Genomic DNA, 17,862 nt, shown 5'->3' on the forward strand with positions numbered 1-17,862 from the left:
GAACGAGGAATGTTTTGCTGCCATTACCATGGATTTTCCTGCTCACAGCTGGGAGAAGATGTTACTTGGCTGTTGCGACATCACGGACTGAAACCAGATATAAACACAGACATCCCAAAGCTTTTGTCCAAATCCCCCGAGATTCAAGCAGGGATTTCACTGGGGGGTGGCTGGTGTTGCAGAGCCCTCAGTCGAGGGTCTCCTCGACTTGAAGGACCCTGTTACAATGGTCATAGCAAAATATTTTTGGTTTCTGTCTTATGTAATGAATGTGCTTGGTTGTGGTCTCCTCTTGGATTTAAGCGCTTAAGTCATGTGGTGTGTTTGTAGTTAAGGCTGTTTTTGTCCTGGACGTGGACACAGCGATACCAAAAATTGGGCAGGACTGGAGTGAACCTCGGTTGGGTTTTTTCTGAGGGCTGTGTGTCCATTAAATGTGTCCATGTGCACATGTATGTACGCAGATGGACACGGGGAATATGGGGTATTTATGGAATTCAGGCAGCCCAGACTCCCAGGGCCAGGTCTCTGTTCAGCTGTGTTATGTCAGAGCCGGTTCTGAGTGCCCGGGATGAACAAGGCAGAGTTGTGTCAGTGATGAGGCCGCAGAACGGTGACGCCTGTGCTCGTTTAAACAGCCAAAAAGGAGCCCAGACGCATCCTTGGTCCCTCTCCCTTCCCGAGCCTTCCTGTTCTGCAGCTGAGCAGCAGATGGGAATCTCCGGAGCCGCCACGAGCTCTCTGCAGGAGCAGTGCTGGTCCTGCAGCCTCCCCTCGGGACGGGGCCCTGGTGCCAGCAGTGGGAAGATGGAGCACGCACAGGTGGGAGCGCAGAGGATCCTCAGCCTGGCCGAGGAGGGAGCAGAGCGAGCCAGCAGCCCCTGCCAGCCCCGCGTCCCCGGTGCCACCGCGGGGCGGGTGACGCAGGTCGCTGCCAGGGCACCGACAGCCGCTGCCGCTTCATCTGTCGCCCTTCGGTCCGTGATGGTCAGGAATCGTCTGTGCTCACTTGTTTCTCCGTCTTGAAAATCGGCTCCGGCTCCTTCCTGGGGCTTGGCTGCTGCTTCTGAACCCCTCGAGCTGCGCTTGGAAGCTCCGTGCCGTGACCAGAGTCCAGCCCCCCAAACTGCCCTGGGAATGGAGCTGGTGCTGCACATCTGTGCTGTTCAAATTTTGCCAGGACAAAGCAGCCCTAGGGGACCCCTGTCTTTCCCAGTTGGTGGGACCTTCAAGATGCCACTCTCATCCTGGTGAGCTGCAGATGAAGGCTTTGTCCTCCTCGGACTTCTCAGCTCACCAGCATCACGCTTCTCCCTTGTTCCCTTGATGCTGGGTAGTTTGGGCTGGATTTTTCCTCCCATGTGCAGCAGCGCTGGGAATAATCTTGTGGAGTTGATTACTGTTTTAAGGAGGTGGATGTGCAGAAACTGTGGTAGTGACTGTTGGCAGACATGGTGACAGCCCTTCCCTGGCTGAAGCCTGATGGGTGTCCAGCAGAAGCGGAGAGGAGATGGGAGGAGCGCAGAGTGCTCCCTCTCCGGCAGGTTTTGGTCTGGGCTGGTGATCCAGAGCCATCCCGGAGAGGACAACAGTGTCATAAAGAGCTTTCCCACCCTGGCTACCAGTGGGCAGCAGGGTCGTGTGCTGCTCCAGCCTTCCTCTAACGCTCCGGCTGCTCCAGAGATTTCCACATCACAGCTAATCCCGCTCGCAGACCGCAGCCCCGAGCACTGACTCCAAGCAGAGTTTTGTAACTTGGCCAGGAACCAGATGATCGGCAGCATCCCGAAATGGAGCAATACCAGAGGCAGCTGTGTACGGATAATTGAGGGAAGGGTTTGTGGGAAAAGCTGCTCCCGGAGAAACCACACAGGCGGAGTGGCTGCTTGTGGGTGCAGGGCACTGTCAGGGCTCTTCTAGCTTGGATTTTGTGTCTCCCGAGAATGGGCCCAGCTGGAAGATTCTGAATCACAGCGTGGTTGGGCAGAAGTTTCCAAATATAATCCTGTTAAATTAGCAACACTCGGTGCAACAGAAGTACGTCGGGTTGTCAGAGTTGGAGACCACTGTCCTCTTGCTGGGGCAGGAGGAGGCACTGGTGGGTCACAGGTGAGGGGTTGTGGTTTGAATTGAGCCCCTCACCGGGATGGGTTTGTGTGGTGGAACCCAGCAAGGTCACGAGCATCATCTTCATGGTGATCCTTGGAGACCTGGGTGCGCATCCATGTGCAGCCTCAGCTGCTCCACTGTGTTCTTTTCACGGGAACTCCGGGAAGGGGCATCTGTCACACAAAAGACTGAAATACCAACAGCTGCTGTAATTCAGTAACATTACTTAATTCAGTTTAATTTAAGTGACTTAGGCTGCAGGATCATTATATTTTGTAATGATGAGTGTGGGGAGGCCCTGGCACACTTAGCCCGGAGCCCAGGCTCTGGCTGCCCTGTTCCTGGAAGCGTTCAAAGCCAGGTTGGGCAGGGTTTGGAGCAATCTGATGTACAGAAGGTGTTCCTGCCTGTGGCAGGGGTGGAATGAGATGGGCTTTAAGGCCTCTTCTGACCCAGTCTGGCATTCCATGGTTCCAGTTTAGTAAGTTTACTTGGCTGGTGTGTGTTTAAGAGGGCAGCAAGCCTTGCCCAAGCCAGTCATTGCAGGATATCAGGAGGTCAGGATCTGTGGGGAAAGGCAGAATAAATATTCTTGTGAAGGTGGAAGAAAGGACAGTTACTTGGGACCAGGCAGTGAGTGAGAACAGGAAAGGAGAAGCCAGGCAAAGAGGTGAAGAAAGATGTGTCATCTCTAAGAACTCCTGCTAAGGAGCGACATCCCCTTTCAAAAGCCAGGAACAAACAGGTGACAGGTCCCCAGGGTAAGGAAGGATGTGGAGTTGAAGGTGAGGCCAGGATGGAGCTGTGAGACCGGGATGAGCCCGGCTGTGACACCAGGCGATGGTGCTTCCCCGCCGACTGCGCTCCAGGAAACGCGGGCTCTTCGTTGTCCTTGGTTTGAGTTCTGGCTGTAAGAATTAGCACCTTGCGCTGCTCTATCTCAGTAATAGCTAATCTTTGCGATTACCCATTGTCAGGTGCTGAGGAAACCACCTGTGTTTGCTGTGCAGGTTTGCAGGGCTCCTGCTGCTCCCGGCCGTGTGTACTCACTGTGGAAAACCGTGGACTTCGCTCTTCCGGGGCCGAGCTGGAGCACAGAGAACAATTGTCCCTTGTCCCCCAAACTGCACGTCCTTCTGGTGCTCACAGGCAGCTTTAGGGACTAACTGTGACTCGTGTTGGCCAGGCAGGTGGAGGATAACCTGGTGCAGGTGCTGGGGATGCATTGGTGGAGCAGCCTGAGCACACAGGGTTGGGGCTGGGGCAGTGGTGGTTTTGAGAACCGTGGCTGCCTCATCCCTGGAAGTGTTGGGTAGGGCTTGGAGCAGCCTGGGGTAGTGGAAGGTGTCCCTGCCAGGCACGGGGTGGAATGGGATGAGCTTTGAGGTCACTTCCAACCCAAACCATTCTGGGATTCAGTGGTTCTGTGTGTAGAAAGACGTCAGCTCTTGGGTTTTTCCCTTTGCTTTCCAGGGCTGGGGGGACAAGTGTCAAATTGTGGGTGTGAGTTATTAATCTAAGGCAATTTTCAAAGATTTAAGACAGCGACCTTAAAAGGAGACTGAAGTATTAAAATTTTCATTTTTTCACGGGCTTGTTCCTATTCCAACCTTTTCAGACCAAACAAACGTGTTCTATCTGTGCAAATAATGTCTGGGGCTCTAATTGCATCGGAGGGTTTGCACGGGCAGGAGCCTCCAGCCAACTCCCTCCTATTCTGGCATTTAAAGAAGGCTCCACAATCTTTTTTGCTCCAAGCTGGCGGGGTACGGGCAGGCTGCAGTGCACAGATCGTGGGCATGAGCTCATTTGTTGTGGCTTCAGATTGAATGGCAGGAGTTTGGCTGCTCTGCGGGAGGGCAGGGAAGGAGGGCTGGGACCAGGAAAGGCTGTCATTCCCCTTGGAGATACATCTGGAAATGTTCTTTGTCTTTCCCTGTGAGGGTGGGGAGCCCAGAGAAGCTGCCCCATCCCTGGAAGTGTCCAAGGCCGCGTTGGATGGGGCTTGGAGCAGGCTGGTGCAGTGGAAGAAGCTGTCCCTGCCCACGGCACAGAAGGGGATGTTGGGGTGTTGCTTGTGGGTTCCATGAAGCAGGAGGGGTAGGGGTGGGAAGTTTAAACATACATGGGGATCCACAGGGTTGGTTAATGAGGAGCTGCTCTCCCGTGGGGCCCAGTGTTGGTGTTGTCTGGCAGGGGCTGGAGTCTATGAGTTTTGTCCTTGTTCCCCGTGCCTGTCCCGGTTTGCCCGTCGCCTTCGCTGGGAGCCTGTCCTGGCTGATGGGTGCTGCTGCTCCCGCGCTGCTGCCTGGGGTTGAAGCCAGCAGTGCTTTCATCCTCCTCCTCTTCCTCCTCCCTCCAAGGGCCAGATGACACCCCCTTCCCTTCCATCCCTTTTGGGACCGTGGCCTTTGGAGGTCCTTCACAGATGTGTTTCATCTCAGTGTGTGGCTTGGACTCGGTACGCCCTGGGCAAAATAAAAACCATTTTCAACTGTTTCCTTGGCCCGTTGAGGGGACGGGGGACGATTGTGGGTGGTTGTGCCCAGGGCTGGCTCTGCCATTCCCAGCCAGACTCAATCTGCACGGCTCCAGCCCTGCTCCTGGTTGTGTTCCAGAGAGTTCTGTTCCTCCATCCTCTGGGAGGGTGCTCGGGGCTGCTCTGGGGGCTCTGACCCTGACGCTGGGCTGGGTGTCATCCCTGCTCTTCCAGCGTTCTCCTGGCTGCCAGGTGCATGGGCTGGGACCACCACAGCCTTCCCTGCTGGATGCAGCCATCCTGAACCAGCAGGAGCTGCCATACCCGGGGCAGGCTCCCCGCTCCGTTCCCCGCTCTCCCAGGGGATTGTGTGGGATCCAGGCTCTCCAGCCTCGGGATCTGCTGTGCCCAGGTTTGGGGGCTGGTGTGCAGCGGGCTGGCCCCTGGCCAGGGGTAAACAGCTCCTTTGTTTTCCTGGAGAAGTACGAGGGATTATATTCTGTTGAGCTCGCTCCATCTCCCACTTGGTATTGTGCAGCCGCATGTAATCAGCTCCTGCGAGGAGCTGAGTTAATTGTTTGTGAAATGGGAAGGGTGCTGGTTGTCTCCTGTAGGGAGGTGAACTTGAGAGGGGCATCGTGGTAAGGGGGTGGCTCGTCCAGCTCCTAAATTAGGAGGGATTGAAGCCAAATTGTGGTTCTGCAGCCCTGGATTTGCCGCTCTGCAGACGCTCTGTTGCGAGCTGGGGAGGGCTCTTCCAGCCGGGAAGATCTGTGCCTCCCCTCTGACTCTTATTAAACGTGCTTAAAAATGAAACGAACTTATTAAACGTGCTTAAAAATGAAACGAAGGCTGCGTTGCTGTGGGTAATTGTTGTGCAAATGCGATACTCCCTGCAAGCTGTGGAACAGGCCAGGGCTGTGTTTACCCGGAGAGCAGCCGGCTTTCCAAGTGTAATGAGTCAGCTCCGCGAACAGAAGGGGCGCAGAATTAATCTGGCATCCGTCTGGCCTTTTCTCAGTTAAACAGGTTTTGGAGGCTCCACGTGAATAGGTGCCTACCCTGGTACAAGCAGCCGCAAAGACTTGGGAGCGGGCATGAATTTTTTGGGAGCCCCTTGGCAGCGTGCGGGTCGTGGGGTGCTTTGAGCGGGGCGCTGGCGGTGCCGTTGGGTTTTGGCTGCTGCTGGGAGCTGAGCGTGGCCCGGTCCGGTTGTCAGCAGAGGTGAAGCTGCTTGGGTTTAATATCCGTTGCAAGGTGTAAATAAATTTCCCTCGCCCAGCAGTTCATCTGAATTTCCACCCCTTAGGTTTGCCGTGAATATCGAAGGGAATGTTGTCCTCTGCTCCCGGGCACGCGCTCCTTTCTCCTGTACCTGCACCTTAATGAGCCCCTGTAAGAGAAACCGAGGGGAAATAATTCTTACATTTTCCCAGCTGGCTAATGAGGCCTGGCAGAGAGAGATTCCTGGGGCTGGGAATGGCTGGAGCTGCTCCTGCAGGGCCCCAGCGGATGTGCAGCGTGGAGGGGACACTGTGGGCTCTGCTGGGCTGTCCCAAAGCTCAGCTGGCCCCGTGTGGAGCAGGGGGGCACGAGGAGGTTTTGTTCCTAAATACGGATAACAACCTTCCCACGGCCCAGGCAGAGGAGCTGGGCTGGAGAATTAGCAGCCTTGGGAAGCAGTGTCCTGCTGGAAACACCAGGACCTGGTGCTTTGGTCCGGGAATTTGTGCTTCTTCAGAGCTGGGCTGGTGCCTCTGAACCACCTTTAAAAACAAAACAAAAAACCCCAAAGTGTCCCAAGGCCTCTGAGGCGTAAATAGAGTAGAAATTTTGAAGGGATTTCCAGGGAACTTCTAAATACACAGCTTCTCTCTCTCCTCTCTGAGAATTCCCATCTCCCCTGGACAATTTCCTGCAGCTGTAGCTCTGCAGAGCTGCTGCTGTAAGATGTAAATGGGTGCAATTTAGAGCCGGCAGGTGACAATTGCATGGGGGAAAGTTCCTGTTTGTGCCGTTCCAGCCTCGGGTGGAGGAGGCCCTTGCTGTTGGGGTTGCTGGGAGTCGCTCCTCGCGGATATCCCGTTGCACTGATGCTTTCCAGCCCCTGGCGTGGGGAGGGGAGATGCTCTCGCTCACCTGCACGGGCCTTGGCTCCCGCTGGTGTTCCCGAGCCCTGCTGAGCTCGTGCCTCGCTGTATTTCACAGGGCACTTGTCTTTCCAGCCCTGCAGCCAGGCAGCGCACGAGGAGCAGGAGTTGCTTTGTCCTCTCCAGGGTGGATTTCCCAGGCCGAGGTGCGGGGCAGGGTGAGGAGCCGTGACAAACCACGGCGGGAGCACTGAGCCCTTCCTGCTGCCCTCTCACGACGGCAACGCGTCCCAAAAGCGCCTGTCCAAAGGAGGTTTTGTGATTTGTTTGGTTCTGCGAGCGTGTCTGGGAGTTCAGCGTGGCAAACCGGGGTGCAGGGCTGTCCCCGTGTCCCTGCACCCAGCACAGAGCCACCGCTGCAGGAAGCTCTGTGTGGGTGATGCTGTGGATGAAGAGCAGCAGGGCTGTTGCTCTTTGGTGGGACTCGATCCCTTCTGGGCTGTTCCTTGCATGTGGAACAAGCCGTGTCTGCAGCTGCAGGATCCAGTTTGGAGCTGGCCTCTCCCTCCGAGAAACAAGTGAGAGGATGGGAGGAAACGGCCTCAGGCTGTGCCAGGGGAGGTTCAGGTTGGAAATCAGGAGGAATTTCTTTGTGAAAAGGGTTGCCAGGCATTGGAAGGGTCTGCCCAGAGGGATGGCAGAGTTCTCATCCCTGGAGGTGTCAGAGGAAAGCCTGGATGTGGCACTCAGAGCTCTGGGCTGGTGACAGGGTTGGGTTTGGGCACAGGTTGGACTCGATGTTCTGGGAGGTCTTTTCCAAGCTCAGTGGTTCTGTGTGATTCCACGTGTGATTCCTCTGTTACTCTCTGGGAAGGTGGCAGGAGCTCGCTGCAGCTTTTTCCACATCTGAGGGTGCTCTGCCATCCTGGTGTTGCCATCCAGGGGGTGGGAGGGGGTTTATCCCCACGGGAAGTGCCTTGTCTTTCCCCCCCACAACGGAGAAATCCTTTTGAGACGCCTGACCTCCCTTTTCCTCTCTCCCAACAGACGGTTGATGATGAGGCGATGGCAGCATAAATGAAGATCAAGTAAGGAAAGCAGAACGATGCCCAAGGGTGGGTGTTCTAAAACACCACAGTCAGAAGATTTCTCTCTCAGCAACGACATGGTGGAGAAACAAACGGGGAAAAAGGTAACGTGTTTGGGCCACCTCCCTTCCTTTGGGGATGCTGCTCTTTGCAGCCATGGCATTGTTTGACATCCAGGAGGTTGTCCTGGGCTCTTACCCTGGGTTTTAGGTCGGTGTGTTGGTGCTCTGCCAGCTGGTGGGGTTGGGTTTGTTTCCCTGTGGCTGCAATCCTTCCCAGGATGTGCTGTGCTCACCTGGACCCGAGTCAGCTGAGCAACAGGGGATGCTTTGGGAGATTCTCTTTTGCAGGTTCTGGGTGTTTTGGGGGGTTTCTGCACTAAGCTGTGGAAGGCCTGAGTGATGTGGTGATGGTGAAAAGTGTGTGCTGGGTGAGGGAGGAGCTTCTCCTCCTCTGGGTGGAAATCCAGGTCCTTGTCAGCACGGCTGGTCTGGCTTTCCCCAGCAGCACAGCTGGACCGGGCTCAGCCTGGGAGTTGCTCTGCTGAAATTGCTGCTTCTGAGAGTTGATTTGAGGTGTTGTCTGTTTTTTGGCGTGGCTTAGGTGAAACTACTGAGATGAAATCTGAGTTTGAGGATAAATACCTTCACACTTCTCCTCTTCATCCCATTTTGCTCCAGGCATGAGCCCAGTCTGCTCTCATTCAGCTTTTTCCTCCCTTCTCAGTAGCAGTCATTTCCAGTCAATAGCTGTGCAGAAAACTGTGCAAATGTTACCTTTAAATAAACATGAAAACCTACATCTACTGAATTCTGCTGAGGAACAAATCTCATCCACTTCCCTTTCATCTCCTTGCTCCAGTTTCTCAGCATTCCCCAGGGAGTTTCTGCCAAGCCCCGGGAGCTGAAGCTGAGCACGGTGAGCCCCAGCCCCGTCACTTCCCCTGCAATCCCACCCCGGCGATGGCAGTAGCTCCTTGCATGACTGAGCTCATACTACGGGCAAAACGAGGAAAATGCAAAATAACCACCAGGAAAATCCCAGGCAGCATTTGGTTATGGAGCGCACCTTGGTGGCATCTGCCGCGTTTCCCCTTTCTGTGTCGCTGCAAGAGCGCTGTGAGCACAGCGTGGGGCTTCTAGGAGGGGGCAAAATCTGGGATTAGGGATGTTGGAGGGGGAACAGCTGCCCGGTGGCACCGGGGAGATGCCAGCGTTTACCCTGGCAGAGGAGGCCGTGCCCGGCAGTGCAGGATATGTAAATACAGGCTCGGGTAAGAGGCTTAACGCTGGCGCAGGTGCTCGGGGAGGGAGAGGATCGGTTGGAATATGAATCAGCTCCCATTTTATTCCATCCACTCCCGGCAGCTTAAAGGCTGCGTGTTATTTCCAGAGCAGGTTTGTCGAGCGGCGCGGGGCACGCCGGGAAGCGGAGTTATCTCTCTCCCGCTGGCTGAATAACTAGGGCACAATTCCTGCCTCCCGTTCAGGGGCAGGCCTGCCCGCGGTGCCACTGACAGGGCACGGGGCAGAGTTCCTGCTCCTTTAATTGCGCCTTTTTCGGCGGAGGAGACGCTCGCAGGCTCTCGTCTTCCAGGGGCTGAGCTGAGCTCCAGCCCGAGTGGCTTTTGCCCTGTTTCTGGTTAATTCTGAAGCTGAGCTGGAGCAGTGACTCAGGGGAAAAGCACTTCAACCTCCTCCCTGCAGACGCTGTTGTACCTGCCTGTCAGCAACCGCTGCCTTGCATTTATCTTGCCTTTGTCAACACCTTCAAAGGCCTGAGCTGGGACTTGGCAACTTGGCACAGCCTCCCCGTGAGGCTGGAGAGGGAGGGCAGAGAGGGACCCGCCGTGGGCACGGGGAGAGAGTGGCAAAGTGATGCCAGCCAGGTGTTTTCATGTCACCTCAACACCAGTAGTCGATTGGGCATTAAACAGGCTTTACATGCCTGGGCTCTGCAGCTGTGGCAGATGGAGGGGGGGTCCTGGTGCTGCAGGGGACAAGGGGGCTGGCCTTTACCTGGAGGAGGAGAGGTTTAGATGGGATTTTGGGAAGGAATTGTTCCCTGGGAGGGTGGGCAGGCCCTGGCACAGGGTGCCCAGGGAAGCTGTGGCTGCCCCTGGGTCCCTGGCAGTGTCCAAGGCCAGGCTGGAATGGACTTGGAGCACCCTGGGACAATGGAACGTGTCCCTGCCATGGCAGGGGGTGGAACCAGATGAGTTTTGAGGTCCCTTCCCTCCCAGACCATTCCAGGATTCTGTGATCACCAACTTTCACACCTGAGTAGGCTGTGAGCTGCTGCCTGGCAGCAGCAGAGCTCATTTTAGGGGGGGAGCTCCTGGCTCTCTGCTCCCTGCCCCTCCACGGGAGGGACTTGGGAACTTGTGGGGAGCAGCCCTGAGAGTGAAGTGGATTAAAGAGCGTGTCTGAGGGCGTTGGATGCTCCATGGTGCTGGATGAGGAGCAGTTTCTCCCGGGCTTAGTGGAGCCCTTATAAGGCTGCACAAGCCTGCCCAGGGCGGGCGCTGGCAGCCCCCGGGCTCCTCCTGCTCCCTTCAGCCTGAGGGCTTTTGTAAAAATCTGCATGCCATATATGAGTAATTCTCCTTTCTGGTCTAGATCCGCAGATCCCCGTAGCAGGAGGAGATTACTCATGACTTCGGCTGAGCAGAGCTCCGCAGCAAGGGTTCTGTCGCTTGTCAGAAGCGTTTCCTGATGGGCCTGGCCTGGCTGCGTGGTTACACCGTGTGCTCAGCGCTGCCTTTGCCTCTTTATGGGGAAATGCTCCCTCTTGCATAGTCAAAAGTGCGTTTTGGCTGCAGTGAACACCAAGCAGAGCAGCACTTAGCCTGGTTTTTGCTTGTAGGAGCTGGCAGAGGTTAAAAACAACTTGAGGTTTTTTTTCTCCTTCCCCTTCTCCCCCTTTCAGAAAAGGGAACATGGGGCTTATTTTTCGGTTCTTCATGAAATCCGTTGTGCTGCCAGGGCTTTCCAGACTGGATGAGTGAGTGCTGGGCTCTGTGTCCAGCACAGTCACCCACTGGGGGATGAAACCTGCAGGGGTCTCTGAGTGACTGAGGAGTTGACATTTCAGTGAAGTTAATCAGTCTGTGCTCATCATTGTGTCATATTTCTTACAAACTTCGGTGCCTGAGGCTCCCAGGATGGGCTGAGGCTCCAGTCACCCCCCGTGCTCCACGTGTTTTATTGCAGCACTGATAACAGCACAAATTCAAACTTGGTGGAGTTTTTTTGTGTGTGTGTATGTGTTGTGCTCCGAGGGGCCCAGATTTAGGGAATTGTTTGGTTTTCACTACATCCAGTTGCTTTCTGGGTAAAACTGTGTCCATTCCTTTCTGTAGAGCAGGCTGGGAACCTTCTGCCCCCTCTCCCTTCCCGCTGGCAGAGCCAGGACGGACCCGCTGGTGCAGGGAAAGTCCCTGTGTGGCAGCATTTGCTCTTTGCAGCGTGGGTTGTTTGCCCACAGCAGGAGTCTGACGTGGGGCACCGGCCTTGGAGCCCTCCTGGGCTTCTCCTCCCGGGCTGCCCGTGCTGGTTTTGTTCCTTGCTGCTTAATTTTTACTGACATCACAACCTGAAATGCTTGGAGCTGGTTTTGGAGAACAAAGGGCTTTGGGGATTTCCATGGCTGGCAGTGCAAGTCTCTGCATAAGCGCTGGGCTGCGAGTCAGGCTCCGTTTGGAGTGAGGTGACGGGGCAGGAAATACAGATTTCTTTGCGTGGCTTTGTAAATTGTAGAGTTGTGAGCTGGTTTGGGTTGGAAAGGACCTTAAAGCTCATCTCATCCCTTCCACTAGGTCAAGGTTGCTCAGAGCCCCATCTAAAAGGCTCTGTCTCGCAGAAATCTGCATCAAAAAACCCCACAGGATTGGTTTTTTTGCTCTGAGGACTGGCCTTTGGCCAGTTTGTGTGTCACAGGTGCCCTGAGCAGATTGGTATCAGGGTCTGTGGCGCTGAAGGGAGAAGCCCTTCCATCCCCACCCTGCAGCATCTCTCTCTGGCTGGCTGCTGGGGCCGGTTCCTGGCGGCTTTGTGCTCCGACCGCAGCCGCTGAGAGCGACCTGTGATGCATCTTTTCACTTTTGCAAGAGCAGCTCGAGGTGGGATGTTACTCATACAGCAACTCTGCTGCAAGTTAATGTGGCAGGAGGGGATTTTTTCTGCACTCGCTGCTGCTGACTCCCCTTTGCCAAAGCAGCTCTTGTTAACACCTGCAAAGGGGAACTTGCTGCTGCTGAGCTCTTGACTCTTCCCCATCCCCAAACTCCTGTCCCAGCCTTGGAGAGCCCCAGCTCTTACCCGGGGCTGTTCATACAAGTTTCCCTGCAATGTCAAGGCCAGGCTGGATGAGGCTCTGAGCAGCCTGATCCAGTGGAAGGTGTCCCTGCCCATGGCAAAAAAGGGTTGGGATGAGATGAGCTTTGAGGTCTCGTCCAACCCAAACCATTCCAGGATTTCGTGATTCTAATTTGGCTTTGTTCCATTTGTGAAACCTGATTCCGATGAGTCCGGGCTTACTTTAAACATGAGAAGACCTAAAAAATGAAACCAGGCTTTACTGGAGTAAAGGACAGAATTGGAAATAATTAGGGAAGTAAAGCTTAAAATAAAAAAACTGAAACTTTCAGGAATGGGACTCTCCAAGTGCCTTGATGCTCCACCCGCTGCTGCAGGCATCCCCAGCAGGTCGCTGCTTTCCAGGGGAAGGCAAACTCTGGATCTTCCTTGCTCCAATTAGTAGAAAAGGTTATCTTTGTGCTACTGTAGGAATTAATCTTCAAAGCGGTGCCGGCGCTGCCGCCCTTCCCTGGCTGCCTGGTGTTTAATTGTGCTGAGCTGACTGGATCAGCAGCTCCCAGCGCTGGGGCGGATGCAAAGGGAGCCGTGCCCGAGCGTGCCCGGCGCCGGGATTCACACGGGCACTGCCAGGGCCACGCTGGGCTCACCCTCTGCTCGCTGAAAGCTTTCTTCATAATTCTTCTACTCTGCCTCTCCTCCAACAGAGAGATTTTAGCAGCGTGGTTATAAACTGACAGAGGGGAGAAATCCTTCCCTGGGAGCCAGCTGGATCCCTGCAAGTGTCCAAGGCCAGGTTGGACAGGGCTTGGAGCACCCTGGGCTTGTGGAAGGTGTCCCTGCCCGTGGCAGCGGGTGGAACACGATGAGTTTTGAGGTCCCTTCCAACCCAAACAATTCCGCGATTCAGACTTCTAGGATGAGCTGCATTTTTACCTGTCCTGAGTGCCCCGAGATCCCAGGCAGCATTAATCCAGCAGAAAACCTACCCGTGTGTCTGAGGGCATCATCCAGATGCTTCTTGAACTCTGACAGCTTTGGTGCCCCGGCTGCTTCACCCTGCAGGAACCTCACAGACTCCTGTCTGCAGCGTTCAGAGCTGCCTTTTATTCCGGTAGATACAAGGAAAAGTTCAGCACGTGAATGGCCACTGTGGGAAAAGGTGCATTATTTATTTGGTGGCTTTTTTTTTTTTCAGGAAATACACACATTTTATTTTACTCCTTTGATAAAATACTTCATAGAACTAGGACAGACCAGGGTACCTGCTCACAACACGACATTGCTGGCAGGTGATGGAAGCTCCCTGGCCTCGCTGCCACCTCAGAGCGGCAGAAGTGGCATCATTTATTACTCCAAACTATTTTCGTTCACCTCAGAAGGCGTAAGTCGAAAGCTCTTCAATCTGGAGGGTTTAAAGGAAATGCTGGAGTGTTTATTTTGGCTGTGGGGGCTCTGTCCCGTCCCTCCAGGGCGGCTGCTCTCGAGCGGGGCTGCCCTTGCCGGGGCTCCGAGCGTGCCTTGGCTGCCTCCCATCACCGAGCCCTGTCAGGCAGGTTTGTTTCTCTTGCTTTACCAAAAAAGGGATTCCCCAGCCCATTTCCTTGCTCCTGCCTGGAGGGTGGCCCCGGGGCTGTCACGCTGCACTCACACCCCCCTGGGGCGAGGCAGGGGCTCCTCTTCCTGCTGTGGGTGAAGCGTGGGCTCCAGGCAGACACGGAAAGAGGAAGGAGCGACGCACCCGGTGACAGTGACACCTCAGTCCTGTGACTGCTGCCGCTGGGGTCACCTGCCAGGGCCGGACTGCGGGGCTGTGCCTCTCTAAACAAGGGAATGCTCTGAGGTTGGCTCGTCTGAGCTTCCAGCCACGCTCTGGCAGGATTTGGTGCACTGAGGTTCTTGGATTTAATCTCACTCTGCCTCTAAAGCGCAGAGTCTGGGTTTTGCTGGGTTGTTGAAATCAGATCTGTGACAAAGCCGCTTGTGCTGCCCTTGTTGTTCAGGCAGGGGCACAGTGGTCAGTCCAGAGCTGCTCACTTAAAATAATCCTGTTCCTCACATACAAAAAACACAGGGCATGACCTCGGGCTGTGCATTCCCGGCACACTGGGCTCCTGGAGGCTGAGCTGGGAGCCAGCTCTCCCTGGTCATGAGAGAAATCTCACCCGCCTCAGTATCTGTAACTTCTGCTTGGGGTGTTCATTCAAAATCTCTCCCTGCTTTTGAGCAGTTCGCAGCATTTCTGCTTCACGTTAAAATCCGAACCAGCCCAGACAAGCAGGACTGATAGAAAGCAGGAATGGATCATTCTTGTGCTGTGGAAATCCTCAGGTTCCCCCATCCCAGCCTGCCTTCCCTCCGTGCCCGCAGCCGGGTGCATCCCCAGCCTCACACAGAGCGTCGGCTTCGTTTTTCCAGGATTTGGTTGGAATTTGGCACCACACAGCAGCCTTGGTTGGCCTGGCTCTTCTCTGGTGGAGGAAGAGCTTTGTATCGTGGTGGAGGCCGCGTTGGCAAACCCTGGTGCTGGAAATCCACAGCAGAAAGGGAAGGGGTGTTACGTGAGGCCAGTGCAGGATTTGGGGGATCAGGTGAGCACAGTCTGGAGAAGGCTCTTGTTGACCTTGGTCTCTTCTTTTTCCAGGATAAAGATAAAGTTTCTCTAACCAAGACTCCAAAGTTGGACCGGAGCGATGGCGGCAAAGAGGTGAAAGAGCGAGCGACCAAACGCAAGTTGCCTTTCACTGTCGGAACAAATGGAGATCAAAAGGACTCGGATACAGGTACAGGAACGCCACATTCCACCCTCACACCCGGGGTGTTGGGGCTGCTGGGGGGCACACGGGGCCCAGTGTGGAAGTGTTGTGTCAAAATCCCCGTGATTTTTAATTGGATTTTTAATTTTAATAGAAGGAAGAGGCACGTGGACAAGGGGCTGGATAAGTGCTCTGCTCCACATGTGCACATCTCTTCTTAGGGGTGTTTTTATCACGTCAAGCCATGGCTGTGTGAGCAGACGCCCTTCCTTCAGATCTCGCCTGTTCTCCTTGTTTCTGACTATCCCAGTTTAGGAGCTGTGGCTGGGACAAGCCATGGAGCAGGGCCTGCTTGTGAGAACTTGGAAAACAAGGGGATAAAGCTGAGTAGTCTTTAAAAGAAAATGAGCGAGTAGAATCTGGTCAAGCAGGTCAGTCTTGTAGCAGAAGAGTGGCTGGTGCATGAGGCTCCTGGATGGGCTGTTGGATTTGTTAGCGGCTGGGAAGAGCTGTCACAACGTTTTGGCACGGAGAGAATGGTCTTGCGTGGTTGTAAGGGCTGAGCTGTGGATTTCTGGACAGGGGTTTGTGTGAGTCCCTGCTGTACATTCCTAGGAAATCTGCATTTGGAAATGGTTCTGGTCAGGTAAAGCTCAGTGATTGTGTAAAGAGATAAAACAGGCTGAAAATTGGGAATGTGCTTAAAAATGCTTCAAGGGCTGTATTTGGTGGTGCTCTGCGGTGAGCCTGACGTGGGATGTGTCTCCCGTGGTTCAGGATCAGGAGGGCAGGTCTGGAGTGCCACCGCAGCAGTGGGGGCTGTTCCACGGGCAGGACATGCGGTGTGTCCTGAGGCTGGCCCAGTGTTTCCATGGATTTGTGTTCCTGAGCTCCCTGCGTGGGGGAACATTTGTTGCTCTCTTACACGTGTTGGCCGTTTGCGAGCTTTTGGGTTGCTGTGGTGCCTCCCTTGGGGTGTCACCTTTGCAGGGGAGCCAGGCAAAGCTGATGAGCCAGAGCTGCTCTTTGTCAAGGGTGTTTGTGCCACGATCAGCACTGGGTTGAGAGCTGAAGCCCAAACTCGCTGCAGGGCTGTCTGACCCTCGTGACAGCTGGAACGTCACGACAGGGATCTGCTTTTCCCAGCCCTCTGGCCTCCCTCTGGCTGCAGAGGTGTTGGAAATGTTCGCACTGGCAGCAGCGAGAGGGAAACCGAATGCAGAGGAGAGCAGAGAGAGCTGCTGGGAGAGGCTGTGGCTGCTGGGTGGGAGCAGCAGCCCTTGAAACGCCCCCCTCCTGCTCAGGGGCTCCCCCGTTACCCCCGTGCTTTCCGCAGCCGCGTGACTCTTATCTCCGGACGTCTTCTCCTTCCTCTGCAGAGCTCTTCCCCTTCCTCTGCAGAGCTCATCCTTCCTGGGGAAGTGGGTGAGCTGAGGGTGGCTGCAGCCCAGCTCCCAGAGGGGGTCATGACACTCCCAGACCCGTGTAAAGACGAACGGGGCTCTCACAAACTCTGGGAAGGCGTATGGGAGGTGCGGGCGAGTCTCAACAACCTGTTTGGTAGGGACTGGTGAGGAAGGGCCCCTGGGCTGGAGATCCCAGCAGGGAGCTGCAGATCAGTGTGCACACTCAGGCTGCTGCTTTGCAGGAGCCTGTTTCTCTTCCCTGACATCGTTTACTCCAGGAATCAGATGCTGGAGATAGGAGAAGGCTTCCTGGCACCTTGCTCTGCTCTTGCACCACACCATTGCGACTGTTTCGGTCCTGTCTGGTCCTTGGCCTGGCAGGTACAGACGTGTTTGTGGGTGCTCAGATCCGCACCTTCTGGGGCTGGAGGGGTCCCCCCAAGTCTGTGCTGGTGCCGTCAGCGGCACCTGGCTGAAGACACAGGTGGGACACGCAGGACTCTCATCCGGAACAGAGGCTGCTGTGCACCCACCCTGTGTTCCTGCAGGAGGGGGAGGCTGCTGCTGCTTGTTCTGCTCCTCAGCTTTGCTCCCAGCCCTCGCAGGAGCGGGATTGCACCATCGCTGCTGGCTGACCCCGGCTGGTTTATGTAACGTGGTCCTGCTTCCCGGGCCGTGTCCAAGGGCTGCCGTGTGTGCGTGAGGGGGTGTGCCAGGATGTTCCACAGCCATGTGGAATTCAGCTGTAAGGATGTGGGAGCTAGCAGAGCTCTCTCTTTGCCTTAGTGGGGTATTTTTCTCCTCTTCAAGTGTTTAAACAATAGCGTGGATCCTCATCCTGATGTGTTGCAGTGACTCATTTTCCTTAGCTCGGTGTGTGTTGCTTTTTTCCCGGATGGCTCTGGCTCAGCCTTGACGTAGGTGCTCCATATGTGGGGTGAGAAGCATCAGAGGTGGGTTTGTCCCCTGTGGAAGGGCAGCAACACAACCCACCCTGGCCAGGTGTGGGGCAGCAGCTGGTGCTGCAGGCTGGTTGGGGGCCAGGTGGGATATTGGGAAGGAATTCCTTCCTGTGAGGGTGTTGAGGCCCTGGCACAGCGTGCCCGGAGGAGCTGTGGCTGCCCCTGGATCCCTGGAAGTGTCCAAGGCCAGGTTGGATGAGGTTTGGAGCACCCTGGGATAGTGGAAGGTGTCCCTCCCATAGCAGGAGATGGGACAAGATGAGATTTAAGGTCCTTTCCCTCCCAAACCATTCCAGGATTCTGTGGCGTGGGCTCCCAGAGGTGCAAGTGGCCCAGCACTGTGCTGAGCACATGGTTGGGGTAAGGTTGGTTCAGAGCTAAATCTTCTAAAATAATCTTTCTCAAAATGGTTTCTAGAGCAACAATTCTGGCTCTCGGGTTCCTCAGAGTTAAAAAAATAAACCATCTTTAGGGGGGGGGGGGGGAAAAAATGGCATCGAGCCGTGAGCCTCCAGACTGTGCATGTTACAGCTCCAGCACTGTGGGAGCAGCATCCCTGTGCCTCAGACTGCTCCTCCTTCCTTCTCCTTCCCTCAGGTGGCATCTCCCCACATCCACAGGCGCTGCCCAGAGCCTACGTGCTGCCTGGCAGCCGC

At 55.3% G+C, this 17,862-nt stretch overlaps 1 protein-coding gene across 7 annotated transcripts in view; it reads left to right on the forward strand.

The window, feature by feature from the left end:
- ANKRD11 (ankyrin repeat domain containing 11) overlaps nucleotides 1–17,862 on the forward strand; it is a 129,389-nt gene that overhangs the window by 89,584 nt on the left and 21,943 nt on the right. For all 7 annotated transcript variants that reach the window (XM_040075299.2, XM_058422155.1, XM_058422158.1 and 4 more), the window contains exons 3-4: nucleotides 7,726–7,870; nucleotides 14,727–14,865. In XM_040075299.2, coding sequence (XP_039931233.1) covers nucleotides 7,784–7,870; nucleotides 14,727–14,865 — 226 coding nt within the window. In that variant the 5' untranslated portion in view covers nucleotides 7,726–7,783. The remainder of the gene's footprint in view (nucleotides 1–7,725; nucleotides 7,871–14,726; nucleotides 14,866–17,862) is intronic.

Source organism: Hirundo rustica, chromosome 11, assembly GCF_015227805.2.
Source record: "Hirundo rustica isolate bHirRus1 chromosome 11, bHirRus1.pri.v3, whole genome shotgun sequence".
Classification (NCBI taxonomy): Eukaryota; Metazoa; Chordata; class Aves; order Passeriformes; family Hirundinidae; genus Hirundo; species Hirundo rustica.